This window comes from Cervus elaphus, chromosome 20 (genome assembly GCF_910594005.1).
Source record: "Cervus elaphus chromosome 20, mCerEla1.1, whole genome shotgun sequence".
NCBI classification, from domain to species: domain Eukaryota; kingdom Metazoa; phylum Chordata; class Mammalia; order Artiodactyla; family Cervidae; genus Cervus; species Cervus elaphus.
In genome coordinates this window covers 56,144,409-56,172,194 of record NC_057834.1, presented here as the reverse complement: position 1 = coordinate 56,172,194, position 27,786 = coordinate 56,144,409, and the positions used below count along the sequence as shown (strand labels likewise).

The following is a 27,786-nucleotide window of genomic DNA, read 5'->3' as shown; positions in this document are numbered from 1 at the left end:
TGTCCAGAAAGAAAGAAAATTATTTTGGTGGGTGCATGTATCATAATTATTCTGCACCTAGTTTTTCTGGATTGCTGTTTCTATCCTTTAGAATTGGGGTTCTACAAAGATCACATCCCATTAAACAATGTCCAACATCTGTTCAAGGTTTCTTTTTCAAATAATTATAATTTGCTATAAATGAAATCTTAAGAAATTCTTGAGTGCAGTTTGAGGTGACTTTTATTTTATATAATTATACTTGCTGTTATTCACAAACTTCTCAGCCTTGTGTAGGAACATTAACCACTGTTTTATACAAAATGCAACTGGAGTACATTTACCTACAGCTATTTTTCTCATTCATTAGTAATTAAAATTTCACATCTGAGACTAAGCTTCACGAAACAAGTGAGAGCAAGCATGTATGACAGACCATTTAGCATAGTATCTGGCCTTGTGGCAGGAATCAAATCAATATTCACAGACTATCCTGTGCAAAGCTTAAGCAATTAAAGTGCTCATGTGAATTCAGGTCTACTTCCCTTTAAAGTTGGATTCCAGAAGAAATAAATTTTATAAAGACTATATGAAATGTAAAACTATTACTTCAGAACCCAATTCTAAAGGAGCTGTTGAGCATTGCGATTATTTGGGGTCCTGAAACATTTCTCTTACATAAGTGATCCAAACAAAACATGAATGTTAATGGTTTTAAAAATGTGAAAAGTTGGATTTTGCAGACTGCTTGGTGCACATCTGGTTGTTTCTCTTTAAAAAAAAAAAGAAAAGAAAAAGTAGAAAAAAATATACAATTTTGTAGTCCTTTGGTTTTACTTTCTGGGCTAAAAAAGTATAGGCATAAATGTTTTTACATGATCCTCTTGAAGACATCCTTTAAAATAACATCAAATGTCTTAATTCACGTCTCTTGATTATCAGGATTCTTTCATGTCACTGTCAGCCTTGATTAAATGGTTGAAAATTTCAGAGCAGAGTAAGTAACTTTCATGAATATCTCCCCAATCCCTGAGAATCATAATCACCAAAGGTATATTTTGTCGTTTCATCATACATCTCTGGAAAGTAGCCATGTTCGTTCATTGTTAACAGGGCAAGGAGCAGTGTCATAAAGAGTTAATCCATGTAAAGTGGCTTCGACCCGTAAAGAAATTTTCTGGAACAGAAAAGAAAATTACATATAGAAGTTTGCTCCTTAAAGACAGATCACATATTCAATATACTCTGGGAATATCTTGGGATCAGGAATGTAAACCAATTCTAATGAGGAACAAGAGAGAGACGGCTGTTGTACTGCCAAAAGTATCATGTGTAGTACCAACAGAATTGGGAAAAATAAGTTTCTTTCCTCAGAAGTTCCTTGGTTTTCTCAGGTTTCTATGAAGAATCAATAAAACTAAATGTTGAGGATAGCCTATATAAATGTAGCCTGAGTTGATAAAAACTCTCTGAGAGAATATCTGCAAATTTGATTGTTTTACAACCCTATTTTCAAGGCTTAACCTTGCGAACAGAACACTATTTCTCAAAGCACAGAAACAAATCACGTTAAAAGCTCCTCTTTGGGCTCACTGCTTAAGAGGTTTATTTTTGAAAAGGTGAGAGAGTTGCCTATAGAAAGTTTCTTATTCCTTCAAAGGAAGTCTGACAGCATGTATCTAATTCTATATTTTCTTACCTGAAAATCACGAATATAAGTCAGGAAAAAACCAAAGAAGGAAAGTGACATAGACCATTCTGCTGCCGTAGTAATCATGTGAAGCACATAACCCTTAAGTGACAACAACAACAAAAAAACAGTTCTGTGAAATTTCACTCATATTACCTCAAATAAAAAACCTGTAACATTTATAAACCAATCAGTATTCTGAAATATCAACCCCTGATTTATTTAACATATCTCTAGAATTAAAGAATTAGAGACATCCTAAATGACCTATCACATTTTCATTTATAGCAAGTAAAATTTTCATTCAAATAACTAAGAACAGAAGAACGTAACTCTACAACCAAGAAGTCACTGCCTTTTCCAAAGTCATGAGACATTAAATGCCACTAAAAAAGTTTAAGTAAACAATGCTCAGGTTAATAGGTGGCTCAGTGGTCAAGAATCCACTTGCAATGCGGGAGATGCGGGTTCGATCCCTGGGGCAGGAAGATCCCCTGTGGAAGGGAATGGCAACCCACTCCAGTCTTCTTGCCTGGAAAATTCCATGGACAGAGAAGCCTGGCAGGCTACAGTCGACAGAGTCCCAAAAAGTTGGATATGACTGAGCAACTGAACATGCACACATGCAAAAAATGCTCATGACAAACTTGATACTACATTTTGAGCATTAAAATATGGATTCTGATTAGGATTATCTAGTAAATTATTTCATTTAATCATTTTCACAATCATGTCCTTTCTAGGGCTGATTCCTATATTTAATTTAAAATAAAATGCCACCTGAGTGGTTTGTGAAAATAGATAAACTCATTGTATTACCCACTCAAGTATATGCCCCACCTCCCTTTTTCTCAGGATCAAAGATACTATCTCCATTCAGATATCCACTATATTGGAATCCAAATGCAGAGTCCATAATAACAAACTTCCAGATAACAAAAAATAGAAGTAATTTTTTTAACTTGAAAACAAGTATTCTATTAAATAATAGATTTTGGACGAGTATGTGTGCATGCTCAGTCACTAAGTTGTGTCCCACCCTGTGCGACCCCATGAACTTTAGCCTTCTGTCCATGGAATTCTCCAAGCAAGAATACTCGGAGTGGATTGCCATTCCCTTTTCTAGGTCAGTCGAATATACTGCATACTATATCCACATTTAGAGGGATCAATTTCTGAGAAAACTCTGCCATCACAGTTCTCTTCAGGTCATAAAAACATTCACAGATCACAAAGAGACAGAAGCATATAGAATGGGTTTGACACAAACTCTATCATTTATAGAAAATAATAATACATTACTGATTATTCTACTGAAAAAGTTTCATTGTTAGTAGTGAAATGAAAAATATATCAAAATCAATCAAAACAGTCATCCTTAACATAAAACTAAGTTTTATAGCCTCTCAGTTCTTACTTTGTCCTCAGGGTTCCAATGGAGTTTCTGTACTATATCAGCACCAAAACTGCCATTGTACAAAAGTGATGAGCAAGTCAGCACTAATAAAAAGAAATAAGTCAAGGAAGAACCTCAAGGAAGACCTGTAAGTTTAATTCAAAATTAAAAACAAATATCTTCAAATATCTAAAAGGACCACACATATATTTGTTTCCAAGGCCCAAAACCATTTTCTTAAAGACTTCACATTACATGGCATTAGTAAAATTTAAAATGTGCCCAGATTATTATGAAATGCTTTGCAGAGTCAGTCTCTCTCTGCTCAATAAATTCTTAGTTCTATCATAAGCTTTTGCTAACAGTTGTTCTTAAGGAGGGCATCAACTCATCTTTCCTGTTTTTGAAGTGAGTATGATTAGGCTAGACATTATCCTTGCTTCTCACTCAATTACCAAGTCCCAAGTAAAAATCTGAATTTCATGATTCAAATTAATTTAGGACTTAGTAAACCAAGAAGCTCACCCACAAAAGGCCTGTTTACAATACGTCAACAATTTTCACTTAAACTTTGTTGTTCAATTCCCTTTCAAGGGTAGCCACATTTTACAGCAAAGGATACTGCTAAATGCACTTACTCCACACCAGATAACCAATGACAATCTGATCCAGAAGACTTGTTTGCCATGAATTTTGGGCTGCATTTGGTAGGAAAGGATAGTCTGAACAAACATATATAATGAGCCCACACCAAATGTGAGCACAGCTCCACACACATGTACAGCAAAAAAGGTGGTTTTCTGAGAGGTAAAAGGAAGAAATAAGTCAATAAAAGAAACTCCAAAAGCATCACAAACACAATATTTAAAAACACAAGTCCAGCAAATTCAACAGGACATTTGCTGAGTAGGAAAGCTATGCAGAGTCTACAGATTATTTCCTGAGATAATCTTCTCTCAGGACTCAGCATAAACCTGAAAATTACAGTCATCCAAATTACTTCACATGCCACTAGTGAAAACATGAGAGTAATTACTCATTTACTCATTTAATCATGCTTATTTGGGTGCCTCTTATGTGTCAAGCTACTGTTCTAAGCATTCAGATATATGAATAAACAAATCAGATAAAAATTTGGCCCTCAAAGCTTACATTCAAGTGAAGGAACACAAACAATAAAAAATAAACTTTAGAAATAATTCCATATATGTTAAATAGTGATACGGGTTACAGAAGAAGAGTAGAATAAAGTAAAGAGAACTAAGATGGTTGGGAATGCAGGAGGCAAGGAGTATCAACTTAAATCTAAATAAAATCTAAATACAATTTAAAGGTTCAAGAAATTAAAACAGTCTTGTTTCTAGTTTGACTTGTTTTGATAAATTACACAATAAGGGATTAGCATAAATTGCAAATTTTTTCTCTGTTACCTTACTCTTTGCTTTTGAATTTATTGTTTTCCTTTGCCTTACTCTCATTAATATCCATCTACATTTTACTTTTTACTATATATGCCCCTGTTTAAAAGTGATGACAGTAGCTCCAAAAAAATTCTATTATCAAAGCCTTTGGTTGAAGTATTAGTTGGTGAAAAAGTAATTGTGGTTTTGGACTGTGAATTTTAAATCACTGCAACTAGGCTCAAACATATCTTTATTAATCAAAATAAGAACCATCACAATGACACATTTTTGCCAATGAGAAATAAGTTTGTTTATGCCTGTAGCATAAAAATCCTTGCCTTGAGATTCAATGAACTCTTGGAAAGCATTTTCTGCCTCCTGCTAGTAGTGGAAGCATTTTCCCTGCAAAAAGTTGTCAAGATGCTTGAAGAAGTTGTAGTCAGTTGGCGAGAGGTCAGGTGAATATGGCGGATGAGGCAAAACCTCATGGCTCAATTTGTTCAACTTTTGAAGTGTTGGTTGTGCAATGTGCAGTTGGATGCTGTAGTGGAGAAGAACTGGGCCCTATCTGTTGACCAAACCAGCTGCAGGCATTGCAGTTTTCAGAGCATCTCATCTATTGGCTGAACATACTTCTCAGATATAATGGTTTTGCTGAGATTCAGAAAGCTGTAGAGGATCAGACAGGCAGCAAGCAGACCACCAAACAGTGACCATGACCAAGTTTGGCTTTGGGAAGTGCTTTGGAGCTTCCTTTCAGTCCAGCTACTGAGCTGGTCGTTGCCCACTGCTGTATGAAATCCACTTTTCATTGCACATCACAATCCAATTGAGAAATGGTTTGCTGTTACATAGAATAAGAGAAGACAACACTTCAAAATGATGATTTTTTTTTTTTTTTGCAGTCAGCTCATGAGACACCTACTTATTGAGTTTTTTCACTTTTCCAATTTGCTTCAAATGCTGAACGACAATAGAACGGTTGACATTGAGTTCTTTGGCAATTTCTCGTGTTGTTGTAAGAGGATCAGCTTCAATAATCCTCTCAATTGGTTGTTGTCAACGTCCAACAGCCAGTCATGGTGCTCCCCATCTTCAAGGCTCTCGTCTCCTTTGCAAAATTTCTTGAACCACCATTGCAATGTATGTTCCTTAGCAGTTCCTGAGTGAAATGCGCTGATGTTGCAAGTTGTCTCCACTGCTTTACGACCCATTTTGAACTTGAATAAGAAAATTGTTCAAATTTGCTTTGTCTAACATCATTTCCCTAGTCTAAAATAAATATAAAATAAACAGCAAGTACTAAGTCATTAGCAAAAAAAAAAAGTGAGAAATGTGCATTAAAACAGTGTATAACATAATCATATTTACTTAAGAATGTATTCCAATATCAAACAGCAAAGTTCAACAATGCAAAACCACAATTACTTTTGTAGCAACCTAATACAGTTTTCTAAACTGACGCTGTCTGTGTCACTTGGTTGACAAGATATTACACAGCACGTGGCATGAGGGTATGACTCCCCGGTGTTCATTGCAGCACTATTTTCAATAGCCAGGACATAGGAACAACCTAAATGTCCACTGACAGATGGATGAATAAAAGGTGACACAAATACACAATGGAATATTACTCAGCCATTAAAAGGAATGAAATACGGTCATTTGTAGAGACATAGTTGGAACGAGAGTCTGTCATATCGAGTGAAGTAAGTCAGAAAGAGAAAAATAAATATCGTATATTAACACATATATGCAGAATCTTGAATGGACATGTAGACACAATGGGCAAGAGGAAGGCAGGACACACTGAGACAAAATGGGACTGACATATATACACTGGCATGTGTAAAACAGACAGTTAATGGGAACCTGCTGTGTAGCCCCGGGAGCTCAGCTTGGTGCTGTGATGACCTACATGCGAGGGATGCAGGGTGGCGGGGGAAGGAGAGGGGAGCGAGGTCCAAGAGAGAGGGGATATGATCCCTGGTGGCTTAGATGGTGAAGAACTTACCAGCAATGTGGGAGATCTGCGTTTGATTCCCCGAGTTGGGAAGATGTCCTGGAGAAGGGAATGGCCACCCACTCCCATATTCCTGCCTGGAGAATTCCATGGACAGAGGCGTCTGGTGGACTATATACAGTCCATGGGGTCACAAAGAGTGGGACATGACTGAGTGACTACACTTTCATAGCTAATTCACTTCACTGTACAGCAGAAACTAACACAGCATTGTAAACCAATTACATTACAAGTTAAAAAGTAAAATCTAAATTAAAAGAAAAAAGAGGGTATGACTAAGGTAACAGAAGAGAGATTAGGTGAGGGGTTGGTTCTGTCCTTCCACAATCAACTATGCTGATTCACATACAGTCTACTTTTTTTAGCTGAAGGTGTAAGAAGTCTCAAGTATAGAGAAATAAAGATAACAAGTTATTTGGATTCCTTTGGAGAAAGTGCTACTTTGATAAGGTTTGGGATGTTTTAACTGGCAGTAAGTTATGAGCACTGGGAAGGGAAAAAAATCATTGTTACTATCACCTTGGGTCACAAAGAAAAAAAAAATTCAGCACCCATAAAACAATACAAAATGGTAGTATCTTCTTGGTTCATGTGAATTTACCACTGTATATCGATAAAGGCTGCAAAAATGAAATTGACTTAGGGCTAAAAGCAGGATTTTTCTCCTTAAAAATATTCTCAAATATATTTGCTGACTGAAAAACATGCACAAGATAAAAGTTGAGTGTGTGCTGTGTTTAGTTGTTCAGTCATGTTCAACTCTTTGTGAGCCCGTGGACTGTAGCCCACAAGGCTCCTTGTCCACGGGGATTCTCCAGGGAAGAATACTGGAGTGCCATACCCTCCTCCAGGGTATCTTCCCAACCCAGGGATCAAACCCAGGTCTCCTGCACTGCAGGCAGATTCTCTACCGTCTGAGCCACCTTCAGAGTTATATTTTATTTGGAAGACTTTCTGAAGACTTCAAGACCAGGAGGCAGCCTCTCAGGTAGCTCTAAGAAACTGTCCTGAAGAGGTAAGGAGTTCTGCAACAAAGATGGCTACTATTAATTAAAGAAAACCAGATATCTCAACTTAGTTTGTGCTTTTCTATATATGGAAAGATGCAAGAGCCTGGGCTCACTGAAATCATTCCTTTGATAAGCACCTTAGCTATCTAGGTCCAGTGTCCAGTCCCCATCCTGAGTCCCCTCAGGGTGCACTGCTGGGCGGTGGCTGCAGTGGCTGCAGGCTTGGCAGCTGGGAGCCCATCTGTCTCCATCCTGAGTTTTCTCAAGGCTCACTGCTGGGGACAGCTGTAGGGGCTTGATGACTGCGATATCCTTTGTTTACTGACGTGGCAGGCAACATTTTTCATTCACATATTGATGAAGCTAAATACAGATATAGTCTGATCAATGCCCACATGTGATCAGCACACAGTTCCATCAACAAAATCCCGTAGTTAAAAGAAAAAGAATGGACAGCATTCACCACTATGTTTATAATCAGAATGGAGGTGTATAAAGCTGGTTTTAACTGACAGTACTTTGGCTTAATCCATTTAATTTTGTCATTTAGAGACTAGGGAAACAGCAAAAGATCTTGAAATGGGCAACAGATACCCTTTCAATAGTATGCTATCGCCTGTGGGAATGATTCTATAGAAATGTTAATTGTACTTGGCTTTGATTAGGCTATTTTGAAGAGAGAACTTGTATGATAGACATTATGTATAGATATAAAAGTTAACTTATTGAAAATGCATAGTAACACAAGTAATCAATGTGAATAGAAAGGCATACTGTGTCCTCCTGAATGCAACTGACTTTCACTTTGTGAATAATGACCAGTTTTGTTAGTTTAGAATCTATTTGTAAATTCATTTGAGCATTCCTTTTCTGACTTATAGTTGTGTGGTACTTTGACTTCTTTTTGAAGCGGTTTGCAGTATCCACTATTCCTCTCATTAATTAATAAATTAAATGCAATCTTTGACACATGTACCACAAAAGTCACAATTTTATCTTCTTTAAAAATATATCATTTAGGACTTCCCTGGTGCTCCAGTGGTTAAGAATCTGCTTGCAATGCAAGGGATACTGGTTCAACCCCTGGCCCAGGAAGACCCCACATGCCATGGAGCAACTGATTCTGTGGGCCACAACTGCTTAGCCTACATGCACCCTATCGCCCGTGCTCCACAATGAGAGAAGCCACTGCAATGAGAAGCCTGTGCACTGCAACTAAACAGCAGCCCTCAATCACTGCAAGTAGAGAAAGCCCTCACACAACAACAAAGACCCGACACGGCCAATAAATAAATAAATCTTTAACAAAAAGAAAAAAAATATATATCATTTAGCAGAGACAAAAATATACTCCTTGACAAAGACAAGAGAAATTATAGAGGTATATGTGTGGTCAGGGGCAAATGTTTGCCACAGAAATTATAAACCATGTATTGAATACCCTGTAATCTTCACCTAAAAGTTTTAATGAAACTTAAAAACTAGTCATGTATGGATGTTAGAGTTGGACTACAAAGAAAGCTGAGCACCAAAGAATTGATACTTTTGAACTGTGGTGTTGTAGAAGACTCTTGAGAGTCCCTTGGACTGCAAGGAGATCCAACCAGTCCATCCTAAAGGAGATCAGTCCTGAGTGTTCATTGGAAGGACTGATGTTGAAGCTGAAACTCTAATACTCTGGCCACCTGATGTGAAGAGCTGACTCATTTGAAAAGACCTTGATGCTGGGAAAGATTGAAGGCAGGAGGGGAAGGAGACGACAGAGGATGAGATGGTTGGATGGCATCACCAACTCAATGGACATGAGTTTGGATAAACTCCAGGAGTTGGTGATGGACAAGGAGGCCTGGCGTGCTGCAGTCCATGGGGTCGCAAAGAGTCGGACACGACTGAGCGACTGAACTGAATGACATTCCTTCCAAAGTCTCCTTGAAGATAAATTTTCTAGGAAGGGAGAATGCCATGTGACAACAGAGGCATAAATTACAGTTATGCCACCACAAGCCAAGAAATGCCAAGAATTTTAAAAGCTGAGAGAGAGGCATGGAATAGATTCTCCCTCTGAGCCCCCAAAAGGGAACCAACCCTATTAACACCTTGATTTCAGGTTTCTGGCCTCCTGAACTCTGAGAGAATAAATTTCTCTTATTTTTTAATACCCAGCTTATGGTATTGTTATGACAGCTCTAGAAAATCAATATAGATTCCTGCCTGGTTATCCCTTCCAAGTTTCCTTGAGGATAAATTTTTCTAGGGTCAACTAAAGAATGTCACTCACCGTCTGGCCCTATAGGGATTAGCCCTGGTAATCACTGATCTTCAACACACTCTGAACAGAGCTCAGGGCAGAGCCCATGAATGAGGCCCTCTGTGTGCTGGGAGAAACTGGCAGAACAGGCCTTCAAAGATAATTTTCAAGAGATAATTTTAGGAACCCAAATTCTTATATCCTCTCATACTTAGAAAAGCACTTACTTAGATAGTCCTGCCTTATGACTAGCAGCAACTTTCTATGAGACGTGTGTTTGACGGAATGTACTCTTTCTCCAGCGTCACATATATGCTGATGGGAGTCCCCTTAACTTCTCTGGAGCAGTTTCCTATAGCTATCTCAGAGAATGCTTCCAGGCTATCATCCTCAGTGAAAGTCGCTCAGTCATGTCCAACTCTTTGCGATCCCATGGACTGTATACTCTGTGGAATTCTCCAGGCCAAAACACTGGAGTCGGTAGCCTTTCCCTTCTCCGGCAGATATTCCCAACCCAGGGATTGAACCCAGGTCTCTTGCATTGCAGGCAGATTCCTTACCAGCTGAGCCACAAGGGAAGCCCTCATAAGTCCCCAAATAAAACTGTAACTCACATCTCTCACACGGTATATTTTTATTTCAGTCAACACACTAGGATGGGAAAAATTCCTAAACACTGAGGACACATATTTGGTTTGCTGCATTTTTTTTTTTTTTGATTGTTTGGCTGTACACTTGCAGGATCTTAGTTCTACAACCAGGAAATGAACTCAAGCCCTCTGAAAGAGAATCTGTCTGCCAATGCAGGAGACGCAAGAGATGTGGGTTCAATCTCTGGTCGGGAAGATCCCCTGGAGCAGAAAATGGCAACTCACTCCAGTATTCTTGCCTAGAAAATTTCATGGACAGAGGGGCCTGGCTGGCTACAGTCCCTGGGACCGCAGAGAGCTGGACACGATTGAGTGACGGAGCACACACATACAAAAACTTTGGCAGTGAGAGCACAGAGCCCTAACCACCAGACCACTAGGGAATTCCCTTGCTGGATGCTTTTATACACACTTGTTTTCAAAGAAATTAAATAATGTACTTTTTTAAGTCAAGAGTTGTCAAAGGCCATATTGCAATTATTAGGTCTCTTTAAATGCAGACAATCACAGCAGTCACAGGGAATTTTTTTATCCATCCTGCTTAGTTCCCTTAACCCCTCTCAATAAGTTACTAAATATTAATACTTAGTATGAAAGCATGTCTGTGCTAAGTACTATGTTAGGTGCTGGGTATACAATGGTGAATGAAACCACTGAGCTATACTTAATGGAGAAATATACCAACTTAAAAAATAAAAGTAAATTTAAAAAACATAAACAAAAGATTATACTACCAGAAGTGCTGCAAAGAATTAGTTTCCAGAGGGTCAGAGAACACAAAGAAAGAAAACCTGAAATTTACAAGAGGAAATCTACTGACAAAAAAGACTGCCCTCAAGAAATAAAGTCTGCCTACATCTATTTAGGCTTGGTTTGTAGCATGTGCAACAGCAGAAACAGTGTATGAATCAGAGTTAAGTAACCCTGTCTTATTTAAGGAACACAGAAAGACCCCTGCTATGTATAATATAAGGAGGGGCAATGATGCAGCATGAGGCTATACAGGTAGACAGCAGTCAGATCACACAGGACCTTTTGATTAATTAAGCAGCTTGGCAGTTTAACAAATTATTTTTTTCCTCTCTTGATTTTCTCTTTTCAAGTGACCTTGGACCCGTGAGCTTTAAGCACAGGTACAAGGAAACAGGAATGAGGTGTACAGATATTTCTAAAAGATTACTTTGGCTGCAGCATCAAATTAAAGGGATATAACACTGAATGCAGAAGAACTATCAGGGAGGCTATGGCAGTAATCCAGAGGAGAGGTGCTGAAATCTAAACTGGTTGAGAAGGAGATGGTAGAGACAGTCGGAAAAAAAAAATGGAGACGCAGATGATTTCAAGAAATATTTAAGAGATAAAACCAACAAGTCCCTACTTTAAAATAAGGTGCTTGCCTCTCTTCCAATTTAAGCTCTGCACCTATAACTCCTTTGTAGACCTGGTTTGTGTACAATTATTCCTATATGAATTAACTAGAGTTTGTCTCTGCAAGAGAGAAGTGGGGAGAAGAGAAAGAGGAATTAACTCACCATTTTAAATAAGCAGTGAAAGTTTACATTAGAAAGGAAGGAAGGAGAACTGTTTGCTATGTGAGTAATGCTACAGGGTTTGCTTATAAACAGGCAATGAAGCCATAAGTAAAAGGTGTAGAGCACATTCATTCAACAGGTCCAAAGGTGCATGAAAATACATATTATCAAGAGAAAAAGTAATTTGAAAGTTACAAGGTCAGTGAGACCCTTGTGATGAACGTGAATTAGAATGGAAGCTGAAAATAAAGAATGTATACAAATATAAACTGTTTTAATGGCTGAAGGAGATTAAGGGAGAAAGGCAGTTTTGCATGGGTGCCATTAGGAACTCCCACTGGAATTCACTGGGTTCTATAAAAAAGTATCAGATACTAACAGAAGTAGTATGTTAAATGTGAAGGTCACTTTGCAATCCATTTTTACTATACAGTGATGAGAGATATTGTTAAATTGATCACAGGACAACTGGAGCAAAGAATCACTATCCAAATACTAAAAACCACCAAACACATGTTTAAACACTGAGCTATACAAACCAACTACAGAAGGCAGGACTGTATTTGTGGTAGACAGCTAACTAGCTGTCCACACAAATTTCTGTATCCCTCCCATAGTATAGAGTTGCCCTGGGAACTGCTGCCCAGCAAGATTTTACTTCCCAGCCTTTCTTGTATCTAGCAAAATGGAATGTGAGTAGAATGATGTGAGTCACTGCCAGGTCAAAGTTTTTACGAAGCAGGTGTGAATTTTTCATGTTCTCTTTCTTTCAGGCTGCTAGATGCAGATGTCAAAAGAGTCTTAAGGATTTGCAAGGCCCAAAGATGGGCAGTGTGGACCTTAAATCACTGTGGAAGGTAAGCCATCTACCAACCAAAAATACCAGCATGTGATGCATCTATGTAAAAAATAAACTTCGATTGTGTTAAGGCACTAAAATTTTGGACTTTGTTATAGCAGCAAGCATTACTCTAATATCTATTTGGATTATGTAACTTGATCTTTAGGTTTTCTTTTTTAGCACGTATTTTTATGTCCAGTTCAGTTCAGTCGCTCAGTCGTGTCTGACTTTTTGCGACTTCAGGAAAATACTTATGCTGAGTTAAAACACAAACCTGGAAATTTGCCACAAGAGAAAGTCCTAAACAACTCAGTAATCCAAGTACAAGGCCAGCCTTATTTAATCTGATGATTCGATTCTCTTCAGGATTCAGAGCATGAACTTGCTTATAACGAACATAAATGGTCGCAATGCCTGGGAAAAGACAATTGGAAAAACAAAAAAGTAATAAATAACTAAGGAATAAAGAGCTCACAAAAGTCAGTGGTATCTAAAAACATGGAATCCCCCCCACCACCACCACTCCACCCCTTGACCCCCCTGCATGTGGGATCTTAGTTGCCTGACCAGGGATCAATCCCATGCCCCCTGCATTGGAAGCTCAGTCTTAACCACTAGACCACCAGGGAAGTCTCAAGAAACATAGTTTCCTTTTAAAGATAATCGGAGAGAAGAAAAAACAAAACAAGCAAAAAACCAGCTGTAGTTTCTACAGAACTTTTAAGATTGTACTGTAAAACTACTATTATCTCTGTGTGACTGAGCAAGTTCTTTGCTTCCTGTGGGCCTCATGTTAAAAATATTTTGGAAAAATTTAAGAGATGAGTTTGATGTTTTCTGAAAATCTCTAGTAATAAATGTTATATAAAACACAAACTGGGGGCTTCCCAGGTGGTGCTAATGGTAAACAACACACCTGCCAATGCAGGAGATATAAGAGACGTGGATCCCTGTGTCAGGAAGACCCTCTGGAGGAGGGGACGGCAACCACGCCAATATTCTTGCCTGGAGAATCCCATGGAAAGAGGAGCCTGGCAGGCTACAGTCCATGGGGTCCCAAAGAGTCAGATATAACTAAAGCGACTTCACTCAAACCATTACATATGATTAGCATTAAAGTCTAAAGTAATTAGTTTGAAGAATATGGATAAGATAGACATAGGCAAAAAACACCAAAGGATTATTTGCCTCACTCTCATTTCAATTCAAATTGCTACAACTTGGCTCAATCAGATACTGGGGTCAGTAACACAGGAAAAAAAAAACAAAACCCCACTTGACTGTCCTAACTGGTCAAGGGTCAAATTAAACCTTCCACTGAAAAAATATTGCCAAAGAACTGAAAGTGTAGGAAACATAACAGAGATATACTTTTGTAGAGACATATTTTTGAAAACTTTAGTTAAGATGAACTTCTGTACACTGAAATAATTTAACTTAAGTGATTGCCCTGAGCAAATAATAAACATGATATGGAAAAATGCAAATATTTAAAACAATCACAATTGGTGGAAAAAGCATTATTTTAGTAAACCATTAATAAAAAATTAGCTCAAAAAAAAAAAGAGAAAGGAATGTAAAATAGCATAGTAGAACTCCATTTCTTTGGCATTAGAATGTTGCTCAAAAATAAAACAGAGTTTCACAGCTATTCTCAAACTTCTCAATTGTTTATCTTAAAGGAATTTTGTTGAGGTTAGTTGTGGTCAGTGTGTTGATAGCTCCTTGTCCTCCACTGGTTGCTTAAGAAATCCCCTTAAGACTCAAGGAATATTTAGTTATACTTTACAGCTTCTATGTGCATGAGTAGTCAAATAGCTCTATAGATACTTTTAAAAGATTTATTTCCATAATTTAGCATTTCTAGACATTGTTTTTACTTTAAAAGAAACATATCTGTCATCAATAATTTAGTGATAACTCTCCTTCAATGTAACTAGCAAGTAAAACAAATAACTCAATAGTACTGAAGAATAAAAGGGCATCCCAAAATCATTCTTACTACTTACATAAAACTGCGGCGATATTTAACATTGCCCCAAACAAGCATTTTTCTGGAGCCACTGTACCAGTGTCACTAGAAGAAAAAAAAAATAGGTATGAGGATTTCTCATATTAGACTTAGATATACATGTGTATTTCTTCTAATGGATAAGAAACAAAAGAGGTTATTTCAAATCCTTTACCGTTTTATAAATTCCATGACTCAACCCTTAATTTTATAATGAGAACATGACAATTTCAGGACTCAACATTTGACGTTCACTTTTTTCACATATCACTTAAGGTTGTTTCTTTTTCACATAATAGAATTCACTATAAATGGATAAAATAGCTATCCTTGTCATGTTGAGGCTGCATTACTAACTTACATCAGTCAGACACCATGTTTATCTGTCACACCTGAATATTCCCTAAACACCAAAGATCCTTTCAGACTCCTTGGCCATCTGTTGTTCTCTGCCTATAATTAACACCTAATTGTTTCTTGATTACTTTTTAGAAATATTTATCAAGCATCTAACAGGATTGTCAGACAGCATTTTAGGGACAAGAACACTGTGGAAATAAAAGAGACAAAGCCCTTGCCTTTGCCCTTCTGGAGACTCCACTCAAGGCCAGTTTTGAGTTCTCTCCTCTCTACATCCTAGCTGACTCACACAGCTTCCACTCCAGACCTCTATTAAAATCACAGATCACACTGTATTGCAATGTGTCTGTTTACATGCCTGTCTTTCAGTGAGGGTGAAATGCATAGATCCTGATTAACGGCCCTCTATTTACTAACTGGGGAACCTTGAGTATGTTCTATGTATACCCACGGTTGTCCTCTATCTAAAAAATGGGGCTATCAATTCCTTCCCAGACTCACCAGGTCAACATAAGGAAATGAAACTGTGGTCATGCATGCAAAGTATCTAGCATAGCTGCCGGCACACAGAAGACACTCTGTGAATGTTAGTTCCTTCCCCTTTCCTCAAACTACTGAAAAGATTAAAAAGACAAAGTCTTTATCCTCAAATTGAAGTAATATAGGAAAGAGATAATAAAGATCTCAACCTTGATAAACATAATTTAAAAAAAGAGGAAAGTCATATCTGCTAAGGAATCAATAATATCTCATGAATATTTGGATCAGGTTTAGGGAAGTAAAGTATCAAATACGGATTATCAATAATATCTCGTGAATATTTGGATCAGGTTTAGGAAAGTAAAGTATCAAATACGGATTCTAAGGATTGCTCCTTCCCACTCTACTCTCTTAAGAGACACAAATGATTTTGCGACTCTTTGATCATCTTCAGGGAGCAGGGATTGTCTTTGCTTCTACCTTTCAAATTTTCAAGAATAAATGCATATGTATTATTCTTATAATCAGAAAAAAATCCATGGAACTTCCCTGGTGGGCCAATGGTTAAAACTCTGTGCTTCCAAGGCAGGAGGCATGGGTTTGATCCCTGGTCGTGGAACTAAGATCCCACATGCTGCATGGTTATTGCCCAAAAATAAAAATAAATTAGAAAAAAAAAAATCCATAATTTTAACTGTGGTATTCCAAATGATGCTCCTGTTTTAGATTACCCATAAGTAAATAAATTATGGGGCTTCCCAGGTGGCTCAGATGGTAAGGAATCTGCCTGCAATGCAGGAGACATGGGTTCAATCCCTGGGTCAGGAAGATCCCTTGGAGAAGGGCATAGCAAACCACTCCAGTATTCTTGCCTGGAGTATTCTATGGACAGACGAGCCTGGCAGGCTACAGTCCATGGGGTTGCACAGAGTCAGACACCACTGAGTTACTAACACTTTCACTTTCAAGTAAATAACAGCATGCACTTCCAAGATGGCTGGCTAAGTGTGCTCTGGATCAGAATGACAAACTGGCCTACAAATAAAAATAGCCAAGCCTATCATCTCATCAGCATTGCATTTCAACCCAGTGGTCATTACATACCATTAAAAAAAAATTATCTGATCACTATTATATGTTATTTATATTATCATGCATATATTAAATACAAGTTCTTTTCTTTTTTTGGCCACGTAGCATGGTTTGTGGGATTTCAGTTCCCCAACCAGGGATCAAACCCAGGCCCTTGGTAGTGAAGTGAGGAGTTCTGACCACTGGACTACCAGGGAATTCCCAAATAAAAGTTTAAATATTTTGAAATATAAAATACATAGACGTTCTAACAATTTCTTCTCATAGCCCAGTGGTTAGTCTCATGCACCCCACCTACACATTCATAACTTGAACCAAGAGAACACCTGAAGCACACTTGCAGAATTGTCTCTGAACTGTGAATTATCTCTGAAGTGAAATTTATATTTGGTTATGTCGTAGGGGGACTGTAACAATGAAGTCTTTCGGGTAGGGTCTATGAGCTGAAAGGAACTTCACAGAGTATCTAATCTAACTCTATCATTTTTCAGATGAAGACAATGAGCCTAGGAGAAGTAAAAATAAGTACCACTGAGTTTACATACATTAAAATGTGGGAGGAAATTCTCCAGATAATAATACTAAGTTCATTAGCAAAAAAAAATTAAAAGGCAGAAGGACAGAGACAGACAAGGAAGTGTATAGTGTTCTATCACATGCAGTACCATCAGAGAACTGAAACTCTGATAAAGAACTCAATGGCCTCAAATTATAAAGAGCTCTTTGAAATGAAAGCAAATTCTCTAAGGGGAAATAAAAATGATGAAAGACACTCACGAATATGTATGCTCTCTTGGTGTTACTAGAGAATGAACTGGCTCTTTAAGCTACAGGTCCTTTGATCAGAGTGGTGAACAGTGGTGACTTATCAAAATGATTCCTACAACTGGAAACTTAAATTCTACAATATTTTTGGATTTTATAAATCTTCTTAAAGTAGACTCAATCTGTTGGTGACCTGTGTGCTACACCACACCATTGTGGAAACAATAAATGAAATGGCATTGCCCTGATCTCTTCAACAGATAAATTTAGCCTTTGAGTTTATCACCTTTCAGAAGTGCTCTATTTTCTGTGTTGGAAAGGTTATTTTTCAGAGGGTAAACAAACAAATAAATGAAACAACTATGACAACCAACCAAACTGGGGGGAAATCAACCAAGTGGTTAATCATTTCTGGAGGGGCAGAAACTAGAGGGAGACTGGAAAAGACTTTGAATTTCACTTTTATAATCACTCTAGTCCCTGATGCTGGGAGGGACTGGGGGCAGGAGGAGAAGGGGACAACAGAGAAAGAGATGGCTGGATGGCATCACCGACTCGATGGACATGAGTTTGAGTAAACTCTGGGAGTTGGTGATGGACAGGGAGGCCTGGTGTACTGCGATTCATGGGGTCGCAAAGAGTCGGACACAACTGAGCGACTGAACTGAACTGAATCACTCTAGTACTGTTTAAAATGTGTTATAATAAGCACATATTGCCTTTATAACTGGGAAAAAAAGATTATGGACATAGCACATGTAATCAAGTACCCATACTTAAATCACAAGTAGTTTTGATATTTCAAAAACATTATCAACAAATTTAGATACTTAGTGTGTCAGAAAAGTCTAGGCAACATGTCATAAAGTGTAAGATCATAGTCTCTAGAATCAAATGGCTTGCCTGGTCAAACTGAATCTTGGTTCCATCAATTACTGAGTCATATGCCCTTGAATAAACAACCTCCTTGGACCTCATTTCTTCCTCTGTCAAATGGGGGTAATAGTTCCTAACTCAAAGGGTGGGTGTAAACATTCAATTATTTAAGACCTATTTAAGAAAAATGCTTAGAACATTACCTTGTATGCAGTAAGCAAATCAACTGATGTTTGCCATTACCATTAAGTGAAACTGTTAGTCACTCAGTCGTGTCCAACTCTTTGAGACCCCATGGGACCGTAGCCCGCCAGGCTCCTCTGTCCATGGAATTCTCCAGGCAAGAGTACTGGAGTGGGTTGCCATACCCTTCTCCAGAGGATCTTCCTGACCCAGGGATTGAACCCAAGTCCCCTGCATTGTAGGCAGATTCTTATTATTGTTGTTCTAGTATTTTTGAATTGTAAAGGGAAAATAATTCCAACTCTATCTCCTGAAACCTTGAATACTTATTTGGAAAACAGGCATTGAGGTGTCACAATTCACTAACTGAACCTTAACCATCTGTCTCCATATTTCTCTATCACACAGGAAGAACCAAATACAACTTCCTTTTTCTGATTTTATTCTTGTAATATCAAACATAAAATTTGAATTTCAAAATGTTAAAATTAAATGTTGAGTTCAATATTAAAACATGAATGATACATACCATTCTCGACAAAAGAATACATTTCACTGACCTGATATAAGGCAAAACAGGGTCAACATGGTGAAGTGTTATAGCAGTGATATATGAAAATATGAAAGCAGCCGCCGTCCAAATTACAAGGGCTGAAGGAAGGAAACTGAGGCCTTGCTGAAACCACCACATCTCAAACAGGTCTCCTGAGGCAGGGAAGAAAAAAAAAAATTAGGTAAGATTATTCACGAGTATTTCATCTATTCTACTTCAGCCCCTCCATCCCACAAAATTATACTTTCATCCTCAGCTGTTTCACTTCTGATCAATTCCCACACCATCTACTGACACCTACTCTCCTTCAGTTTCGCAGTAAATGGAACCAGGAATCACCCACTTTCTGCATCCAGACACTATCTCTCTACCCCATCTTTCCACACATAATCAATTACCAAGGACTATTAATTTCACCTCTTGGGTTTCCTCAAATCTACCGCTTCTCTCCATCTTTACCGCTACTACTCTACCTAAACCACCATCATTTCCTGACCAGATTATTATTATAACCTTCTAAATGGTCCTCCCTTAGTCTGGACCACAACCAACCCAGACTCTACTATAAATTTTTTTTAAAAAGCATTCTAATTCTAAAATACCAATCTGACCACTTTACTCTCCTCCAGAGAACCTTTCAGTGCCTCCCCTCGTAAAGATGCCTTTACAAGTTTTCTTTCCTTCTTAACATGGCCTATGGTCTTGTCTTATCTCTATCTATTCAATACATTCCTCTCTGGCCATTTCTCTGTCTGCTCCCAGTTCCCTGCCCTAGCTATCATCATCTTCACCATCAAAACAAAAACAGTGTTTACTGTGTCAGCAAGCCTACTAAGTACCTTAAACATATGATCTCCTTTATTCCTCAGAACAGAATCATAGAGGAAGAGAACTGCCCAAGGTCATAGGGCTGCAGTAGAGACAGTATTCAAACTCAGGCTTCTACTTCTAAATCACTTCAGTCGTGTCCGACTCTGTGTGATCTCATAAAACGGCAGCCCACCAGGCTCTGCCGTCCCTGGGATTCTCCAGTCAAGAACACTGGAGTGGGTTGCCATTTCCTTCTCCAATGTGTGAAAGTGAGAAGTGAAAGTGAAGTTGCTCAGTCGTGTCCGACTCCTAGCGACCCCGTGGACCGCAGCCTACCAGGCTCCTCCACCCATGGGATTTTCCAGGCAAGAGTACTGGAGTGGGGTGCCATGGCCTTTCCATTCTAATACCAATCATGATGCAAATCTCTTTCAGGCTGCCAAGTGTGTCATGCCCTCTTGCACATCTTTGAACCTTTGTTTTGTCTGGCTACAAATAGTGTCACACCTCCTCCTCCACTACCACACGTTAACTGCTATACATTTCAAGTCTCAACTCTTCTAGCTTCATCTGAGTATTTCTGCTTTGTTTCCGATGGCACCCTTACTTTCTCAACAAGGACACTGATTGTTTGGTTTTATCTTTCTCACTAAACTTTAGAGGGCCTATCTACACACATACCACACATCACCACTTTCTCCCTTAAATTCCAGACTGAGGATGTTGGTAAGTAATAAGGTGTCAATAATATGAATTAGAAAATATTAATGTATCTTCATGCATTTAATTTTTAAAAATATAGAAATACTTTCAAATTATAAGAAATTACTATTACATATGTGAAAATAATTTCATATTTGGAGGAGTATCTTCTCATAGTGTGAGACTGCAATTCAGTATTCCCCATGAACTCTGTAAAAACTTACACTCTTATCTCCATGATCCTCCAAAGTGCTCAGCTTCCTCATCTCAGACTGACCTTCCAAATAATGAAACCTCAGCCATTTTTGACTTGTACTTCTCTTTAACTCTGATCATCTGACTTGCTACTAAATATGTACATCTAAACCTTGCTAAATAAGTTTCTTTTCCTTTATCCCTCGAGTCACCAGTGTACACTCAATTTGAGTAATTTCCTGTCTGAATCATCATAATCTCCTCTTTTCTGTTCTTTCTTCATGTCATCCCTTAACATTCCATCAATTTTACTCTTCTATTTAGTTAATCATGCTAGTTCCCTGGGGCTTCCCTGGTGGCTCAGATGGTAAAGAATCTTCCTGCAATGCAGGAGACCCAGGTTCGATCCCTGGTTCAGAAAGATCCCTGGGAGAAGGAAATGGCAATCCACTCCAATATCCTTGCCTGGAGAAATTCCATGGACAGAGGAGCCTGGTGGGCTACAGTCCACGGGGTCGCAAAGAGTCAGACATGACTGAGCAGCTAACATTTTCACATTGGGTGCCTTGCTTGGGAACTCTCCCTAGGCAGTAAATTGGAGCCATTGTTTCCCATCTCTCAGGGTTCACTCCCAGTCCTTCTTCACCTGATGCCAATTACTTGTGAAGTTCCTATAGGACTTTCCCCAGCATGTTTCTGGACAATAATTCTTAATTTCTATAAATTTTGAGTAACTTCTAAAAACTTGAATTTGAAATCTTTAGGAGTTTAGTTTCGAATTTGTTGGTTCTGACAACCTTTGCACACTTTTTTTTTTTTCAATTTTTGACTATGAGCTCCTGTTTAGATGATCTTAATGGGAGTATTCTAAAAGGTTTAGATTAAGGGTGAATCATTCCAGAGAGGGTCTGTATTTTTTCCAGGTACTCTGGTACATTATGAACCTGGGTTGACTTTAATTTCTTGGCTTCCAAGTTTTTCAGACCATGTATACAAGTAAATTTAAACTTTGAATCTGAGTGATGACAGGCCCTATAGTTTTAAGTTCTTATGTGGTATCTTTATTCCCCTACCTGGAGCTATGGGGCTTGAAAAGGAACAAATTTGTGATCCCTCTTTGCCAGGAAGGAGATATTTTTTCCTAGCCCACCTTTCACTGAATATGTAGATTTTTGAGGGTCCTGGCTGATTTGAGGGGAGAGGTGGTTCTCCAAGTCCACGAGTTGTACAATTTCAAATGGGAATATTTACACTTTATTTTTTAGGAAAAAATCATCCCCTGACACACAGGCATCACCTACACAAACTATATAACATGAATGGTGTCTCTGGAAGTTATACATCCGGGAGGTCAAAGGGTTATGAATTCTCGCTCTCTAACTTGGGTGGTAACAGGGGTAGCCTATCATTTATCCGTAATTGTACTTTATTTCAAAGCCCCCTCAAAAGACACACTATTAGTTTACTACCCTGGTGTCAACTCTCTTCAACTTTTTAGCCCTGGGAATTTCCCCTTCTTTTCTCCGAGGACCGCTATACATTTACAAGGCATTTATTCAGCATTTGGGTGTTTTGGCAAAAGGGATTTTCAAAAGATTTTGTCCACCCTATTGCTAGTAGCATGACCTCTTCTTTAAAAAAAAACGAAAAAAAACTCCCAGAATCCCAGTGAAGGGAAATCGCTCAGTAGTGCCCGATTCTTTGCGACCCCATGGACAGTAGCCTGCACCAAGCTCCTCCATCCATGGGATTTTCGAGGCAATAGTACTGGAGGGGGTTGCTATTTCCTTCTCCAAGAATCCCAAGGGCCGTGTTAATCTCAGTTATGTTGGAGGCTGTGGTCCCAGGCAAGTTCTAGAGTATGGGATAAAGTCAGAGAAGAGCATAGGAGTGGTGGAGATAGATGATTCATTTTGTTCAAAGTTGGGGAAAGCACTGTCTTTCTCCAGGGAGAATGGGAAAGCCTATTTTATTTTACTTTTTCGGCCTGGCCACGCAGCTTGCGGGATCTCAGTTCTTGGACCAGGGACTGAACCCATGCCATGGCAGTGAAAGCCTGGTACTCTTAATTACTGGGCCACCAGAGAATTCCCACACGACCTCTTCCTTTAATTGTTTGTGCATGTCCAAATCCTTCCTATTCTTCAAAATCGGGCTGAGATACCATATCCACACAACCTTCCTAATCCATTTGGATCTCGAAATAAACATTCCTTCTTCTGAGAACATCTGACTTGCACATCTCTTACACCTCATTTTCTTTGACAGTATAAAAACTGGGGAGGGTGTCTGAAGTGGATAAAATCCTTGATGAGGAATTCTACTTCTCTACTCAAGCACAGAATAGGCACTTGCCCATAAAAATTACTCAATAGCCCAAACCAAATCCCCATAAACCCCAACAATTTTTCTATTTCAGTTAACAGTACAAGTGATCCCCAACTTAAAGTAGTTCATCTTTACAATGGTGCAAAAGCAATTTACATTCAGTAGAAATCACACTTCAAATTTTGCCCTTTTCCCAGCCTAGTGATATGCAGTACAATATTCTTGTGACAAGATGCAGCTCTTGGTCATTTGCAACCATTCTTATTCCTAGTTACCACTGTAAACACTCAAATAAGATTCTCAGTTCTCTTGGCCTGTGTTTTTCCTTCCCCTCCATCCATTCTACATGCACTGCCAAATTAACTTTCCTAAAATACATTTCTGCTCAAAAACTTCTTCAAATAAAATTGTGTGAACTTGGGCAAGCTTCATTAATTTCTCTGAACCAGTTTCACCTTTGAAAAATGACAATAATATTATTGGCAAAGGCTGTACTGTCCAATACAGTTAGTACCAGCCACAGGCGAAGAGCTGACTCACTGGAAAAGTTCCTGATGCTGGGGAAGACTGAAGACAAAAGGAGAAGGGGGCGGCAAAGGATGAGATGGTTAGACAGCGTCACAGACTCAATGAACAAACTTGGGGAGACAGTGGAGGACAGAGGAGCCTGGCTTGCTGCAGTCCATGGGGTCACAAAGAATGGAATAACTTAAGAGACTGAATAACAACAACAAAGCCACATGTGACTATTTAAATTAAAACTTTCAGTTCCTCAGTTGTACTAGATGCATTTCAAGTGCTCAGAAGCCACAGCTGTAGCTACCATACAGGATGGTGAAAATATGGAACATTTCCATTATCATGGAAAAGTTCTATTGGACAGCGCCGGATCACTATTACAGGGATTACACTGACAGCACAAGTGAAGAACCTAAATACTTACTGATACTGGTACCTTTTAGTATTAACTGTTAAATGCTCTAAAAGAATACCTGCTTCAGAGAGGTTTATTCAAGAAGTAAATGAGATAATACATGTAAAGAAGCTCTCATGGGTGGTCAGTAAATGTTTCTTCCTCTTTTAGAATGTAAAAGATAAAAGTTCACAAAATACCAGTCAAATATGCCCAAACCTGCACCTTTTTGTAAGTCCTGAAACTCACATATAAACAAAATAGAGGCTGTTTCAACCCACGTGTCTTTAAAACATGTAAAATTTCAAGTCAATGCACCAATATTGCTCAAGGGTAGAGCACTATGCTATTAATTTTTTCTTTAAAGAGCTCATATGTGTGCATTTTATAATAATATATAGAATTAAATAATATTTTAAATCTGGGATATCAATTTTCTCATTCTTTCTTACATTAGACACCTTTCATTGATCTCAAAAAGGATAAAATTAAATGAAGAACACTGAGCTCCCTCCCACAGAAGGAAAAACAATGAGGAAAAAATGATAGCTTATTATTAAGCCAAATAAAGCATTGACTAGTCCCTGAGATGCAATGGGAAGAACACAGTTGTAAGATGAGATTTACATAAGTGCAAATCTCAGCTTTATCAGATCCCAGCTGTACAACTTCAGGCAAGTTACTTAGCTTCTCTGAGTTTCAGTATTCTGACTTGTAAAGTAGCTATTCCTTAGAGTAGTACAAAGTAAACATACAAATACTCATGATGCTCGTGCTCAATCACTAAGTCATGTCCAACTCTTTGTGACTCTATGGACAGTAGACCGCTGGCTCCTCTGTCCATGGGACTTTCCAGGCAAGAATACTGGAGTAGGCTGCCATTTCCTCCTCCAGGGGATCTTTCTGACCCAGGGATGGAACCTGTATCTCCAGGGTTCCCTGCACTGGCAGGCGGATTCTTCACCACTGAGCCACCTGTGAAGCCCCATGATAATGATGGGTGATTTATTAACTCTGTACAACCACAATTAGCCACAGGGATGGGGAATGACAATTCTTAATTCCTTGTACATCTGAATCATCTTAGATTCCTATCTCCTGAGGTTTTGAGGGTTCCAGTTATCTAAATTGACAATTTAGAGGAAAAGCAGCAGCAAATGGTTGTTGTTCAGCTGCTCAGTCATATCCAACTGTTTGGGACCCCATGGACTGCAGCATGCCAGGCTTCCCTGTCCTTCACTATCTCCTGAAGTTTGCTCAACTCATGTTCACTGAGTTGGTGATGCCATCCAACCATCCCATCCTCTGTTACCCTCTTCTCCCGCCCTCAATCTTTTCCAGCATCACGGTCTTTTCCAATGAGTCGGCTCTTCACATCAGCTGGCCAAAATATGAGAGCTTCAGCTTCAGCATCAGTCTTTCCAACGAACACTCAGGTTTGATTTCCTTTAGGACTGCCTGGTTTGAGAGACCAAAAGACTCTCAAGAGTCTTCTCCAGCACCACAGTTTGAAAGCATCAATTCTTTGGCACTCAGCCTTCTTTACTGTTCAACTCTCACATCTGTACAGGACTACTGGAAAAACCATAGCTTTGACTACACTGACCTTTGTTGGCAAAGTGATGTCTCTGACTTTTAATACTCTAAGTTTGTCATAGCTTTTCTTCCAAGGAGCAAGCATCTTTTAATTTCATGGCTGCAGTCACCATCCACAGTGATTTTGGAACCCAAGAAAATGAAATCTTTCATTGTTTCAATTTTTTCCCCATCTCTTTGCCATGAAGTGATGGGACCAGATGCCATGATGTTAGTTTTTTGAATGTTGAGTTTGAAACCAGCTTTTTCACAGTCCTCTTTTACCTTCATCACGAGGCTCTTTAGTTCCTCTTGGCTTTCTGTCATTAGGCTAGTCTTATCTGCATATCTGAGATTATTGGGCAAATGGTTTACCAGTTTGCAAAGGACCACTGAGAAATTTAAGTGCACCAAGGTGAGGAAGACTACTGTTGCCTATGTATTATCACACTGGAAAGCTGGAAGCACTGCCAACCAAGCAAAATTGGAATTTTAATGCTTAATAATTTAAGAAACCTTTCAAGATTCCTGAAAATATGCAGGAATAGCCTTCACATAGCAATGACAGAAACATTTAACAAAATGTTCTTGCATTTCTCACCTATCTTATCTCTGCTTTCCTTGAAGATCCCTGAATCAGAACTGCAGCTACAAGTTTTAAATTCCGCAATATTTAAATGCCACAGGTAAAAAGATGAATTCTTTATGCTGTCTCCTTTAAGTGGTGACTGCTCAGGGACAATAAAAAAGTAAATTCTGGATATTCCAAGTGAAGAAAGAAAGCCACAGGTACACAGAATCATGCCCAAAGCAAAGCAAAATAGTAAATGGTTATTTTTCTAAACTCTAATTTGGCCTTCTAACAAACATACTATTCTAGTAATGATTAAAAATTAAATAATCTAGAAAATTAAGTAACACTTTTATAAGTCGGATCAAACATTACAGGGAGAGAAGTCGAGGGAGAATCTGGTGGTGCATGAAAAATTAGAGCTGTATTTTAGTATTGGTTTATACACTTAAATTTGGGAGAAATGGAAAAATGCGAAGTTTTACAAATGTATCCTAATGTAAGCACAGTTGTGAGGATACAAAGGACTACAATATTTACCTTTCTATACTGGACTTTCCTGGTGGCTCAGACGGTAAAGAATCTGCCTGCAATGCAGGAGACCAGGGTTCGATCCTTGGGTGGGGGAGATCCCCTGGAGAAGCGAATGGCTACCCGTATTCTTGCCTGAAGAAGTCTATAGAGAGAGAAGGAGCCTGGCGAGCCCCGGTCCGGGAGTGCCAGAGAGTGGGACACGACTGAGCGACTAACAGACACACATACACACAACACACACACACACTACTCTGCTCACCCCAGGGCAGACTTGAGCTTCGGGTAAACACAAGTCACCACAATAACCTTCCTCCCCTACCCCACCCCTCCAAGGAATCCAAGCCCGGGAGTGACAAAGGGAAGGTGTACTCAACCATAGATTTTGTGGGACTGGGACAACAGTTCCACTGGGGCAACGATAACCACTTAAAACAAATAAAACCAAGGAATTATTTACACCCACCGCTGCCTTCTTCCGGAGGCGCAAAGAACTGGGACGAAGAGCTCGATTAACCCGTGCCTGGGGCAGAGAAAAGACGTGGGAGGCGGAGGCTTGGCAGGGCTTTGGGGCAAGCGAGGCGTGGAGGGGTGCGGGGGAGGGGGAAAGACCAAGAACTCACACAGAAAGGTGAGGCGCGGAGACTTGAACCCAGCCTGCACCCACTCAAGACCCCTCCTCCCCACTCGGACCCCCAGCAGTCCGTCCGCGCTCCGACTGCCACCTGGTCCCTCTCCCGCAAGTCGCACATCGTGGTCCCTGGAAGCTGGACGCCTCGCACGCCCGCCACGGGGTTGTGGGGCTCCCGGCAGCATCCCCGTCTCGGACCCGCCCGAACCCATTCTCCAATACACCCCTCCTTAGCTGGGCCTGGGGTCGGCCCTCATCCCTTTTTTGGCCTACCTCGCTCAGACGACCCTGCCAGTACGGACCGCCGGGTCCGGAGGCGGCCGGCTGAACGGAGATGGGGCAGGGCCCCGAAGCGCGCTCCCGAGCACCCAAGCCGGTCCCGGGGCGCGCTCACCACCCGGAGGTGCGCGCTCGCGCCGCCGCCTGCTCCGACACTAT

The 27,786-nt window shown here is 39.4% G+C and overlaps 1 protein-coding gene across 3 annotated transcripts; it reads right to left on the bottom strand.

Annotated features, from left to right (window-relative positions):
* Window positions 1-204: 204 nt before the first annotated feature.
* Window positions 205-27,771, bottom strand: DRAM2 (DNA damage regulated autophagy modulator 2). 3 transcript variants are annotated; one of them, XM_043875781.1, is made up of 9 exons: window positions 27,622-27,771; window positions 27,184-27,240; window positions 19,100-19,244; window positions 14,782-14,849; window positions 13,047-13,186; window positions 3,688-3,865; window positions 3,087-3,169; window positions 1,679-1,771; window positions 205-1,156 (listed from the first exon to the last, which is right to left on the bottom strand). In XM_043875781.1, the coding sequence occupies exons 3-9, from the start codon at window positions 19,228-19,230 to the stop codon at window positions 1,049-1,051; spliced, it is 801 nt and encodes a 266-aa protein (XP_043731716.1). In that variant the 5' UTR covers window positions 19,231-19,244; window positions 27,184-27,240; window positions 27,622-27,771; the 3' UTR covers window positions 205-1,048. The 3 variants fall into 3 exon arrangements, with proteins under 3 accessions (XP_043731716.1, XP_043731715.1, XP_043731717.1); XM_043875780.1 differs by lacking the exon at window positions 27,184-27,240 and having other exon boundaries at window positions 27,622-27,769; XM_043875782.1 differs by lacking the exons at window positions 27,184-27,240; window positions 27,622-27,771 and adding an exon at window positions 26,727-26,787.
* Window positions 27,772-27,786: the final 15 nt, after the last annotated feature.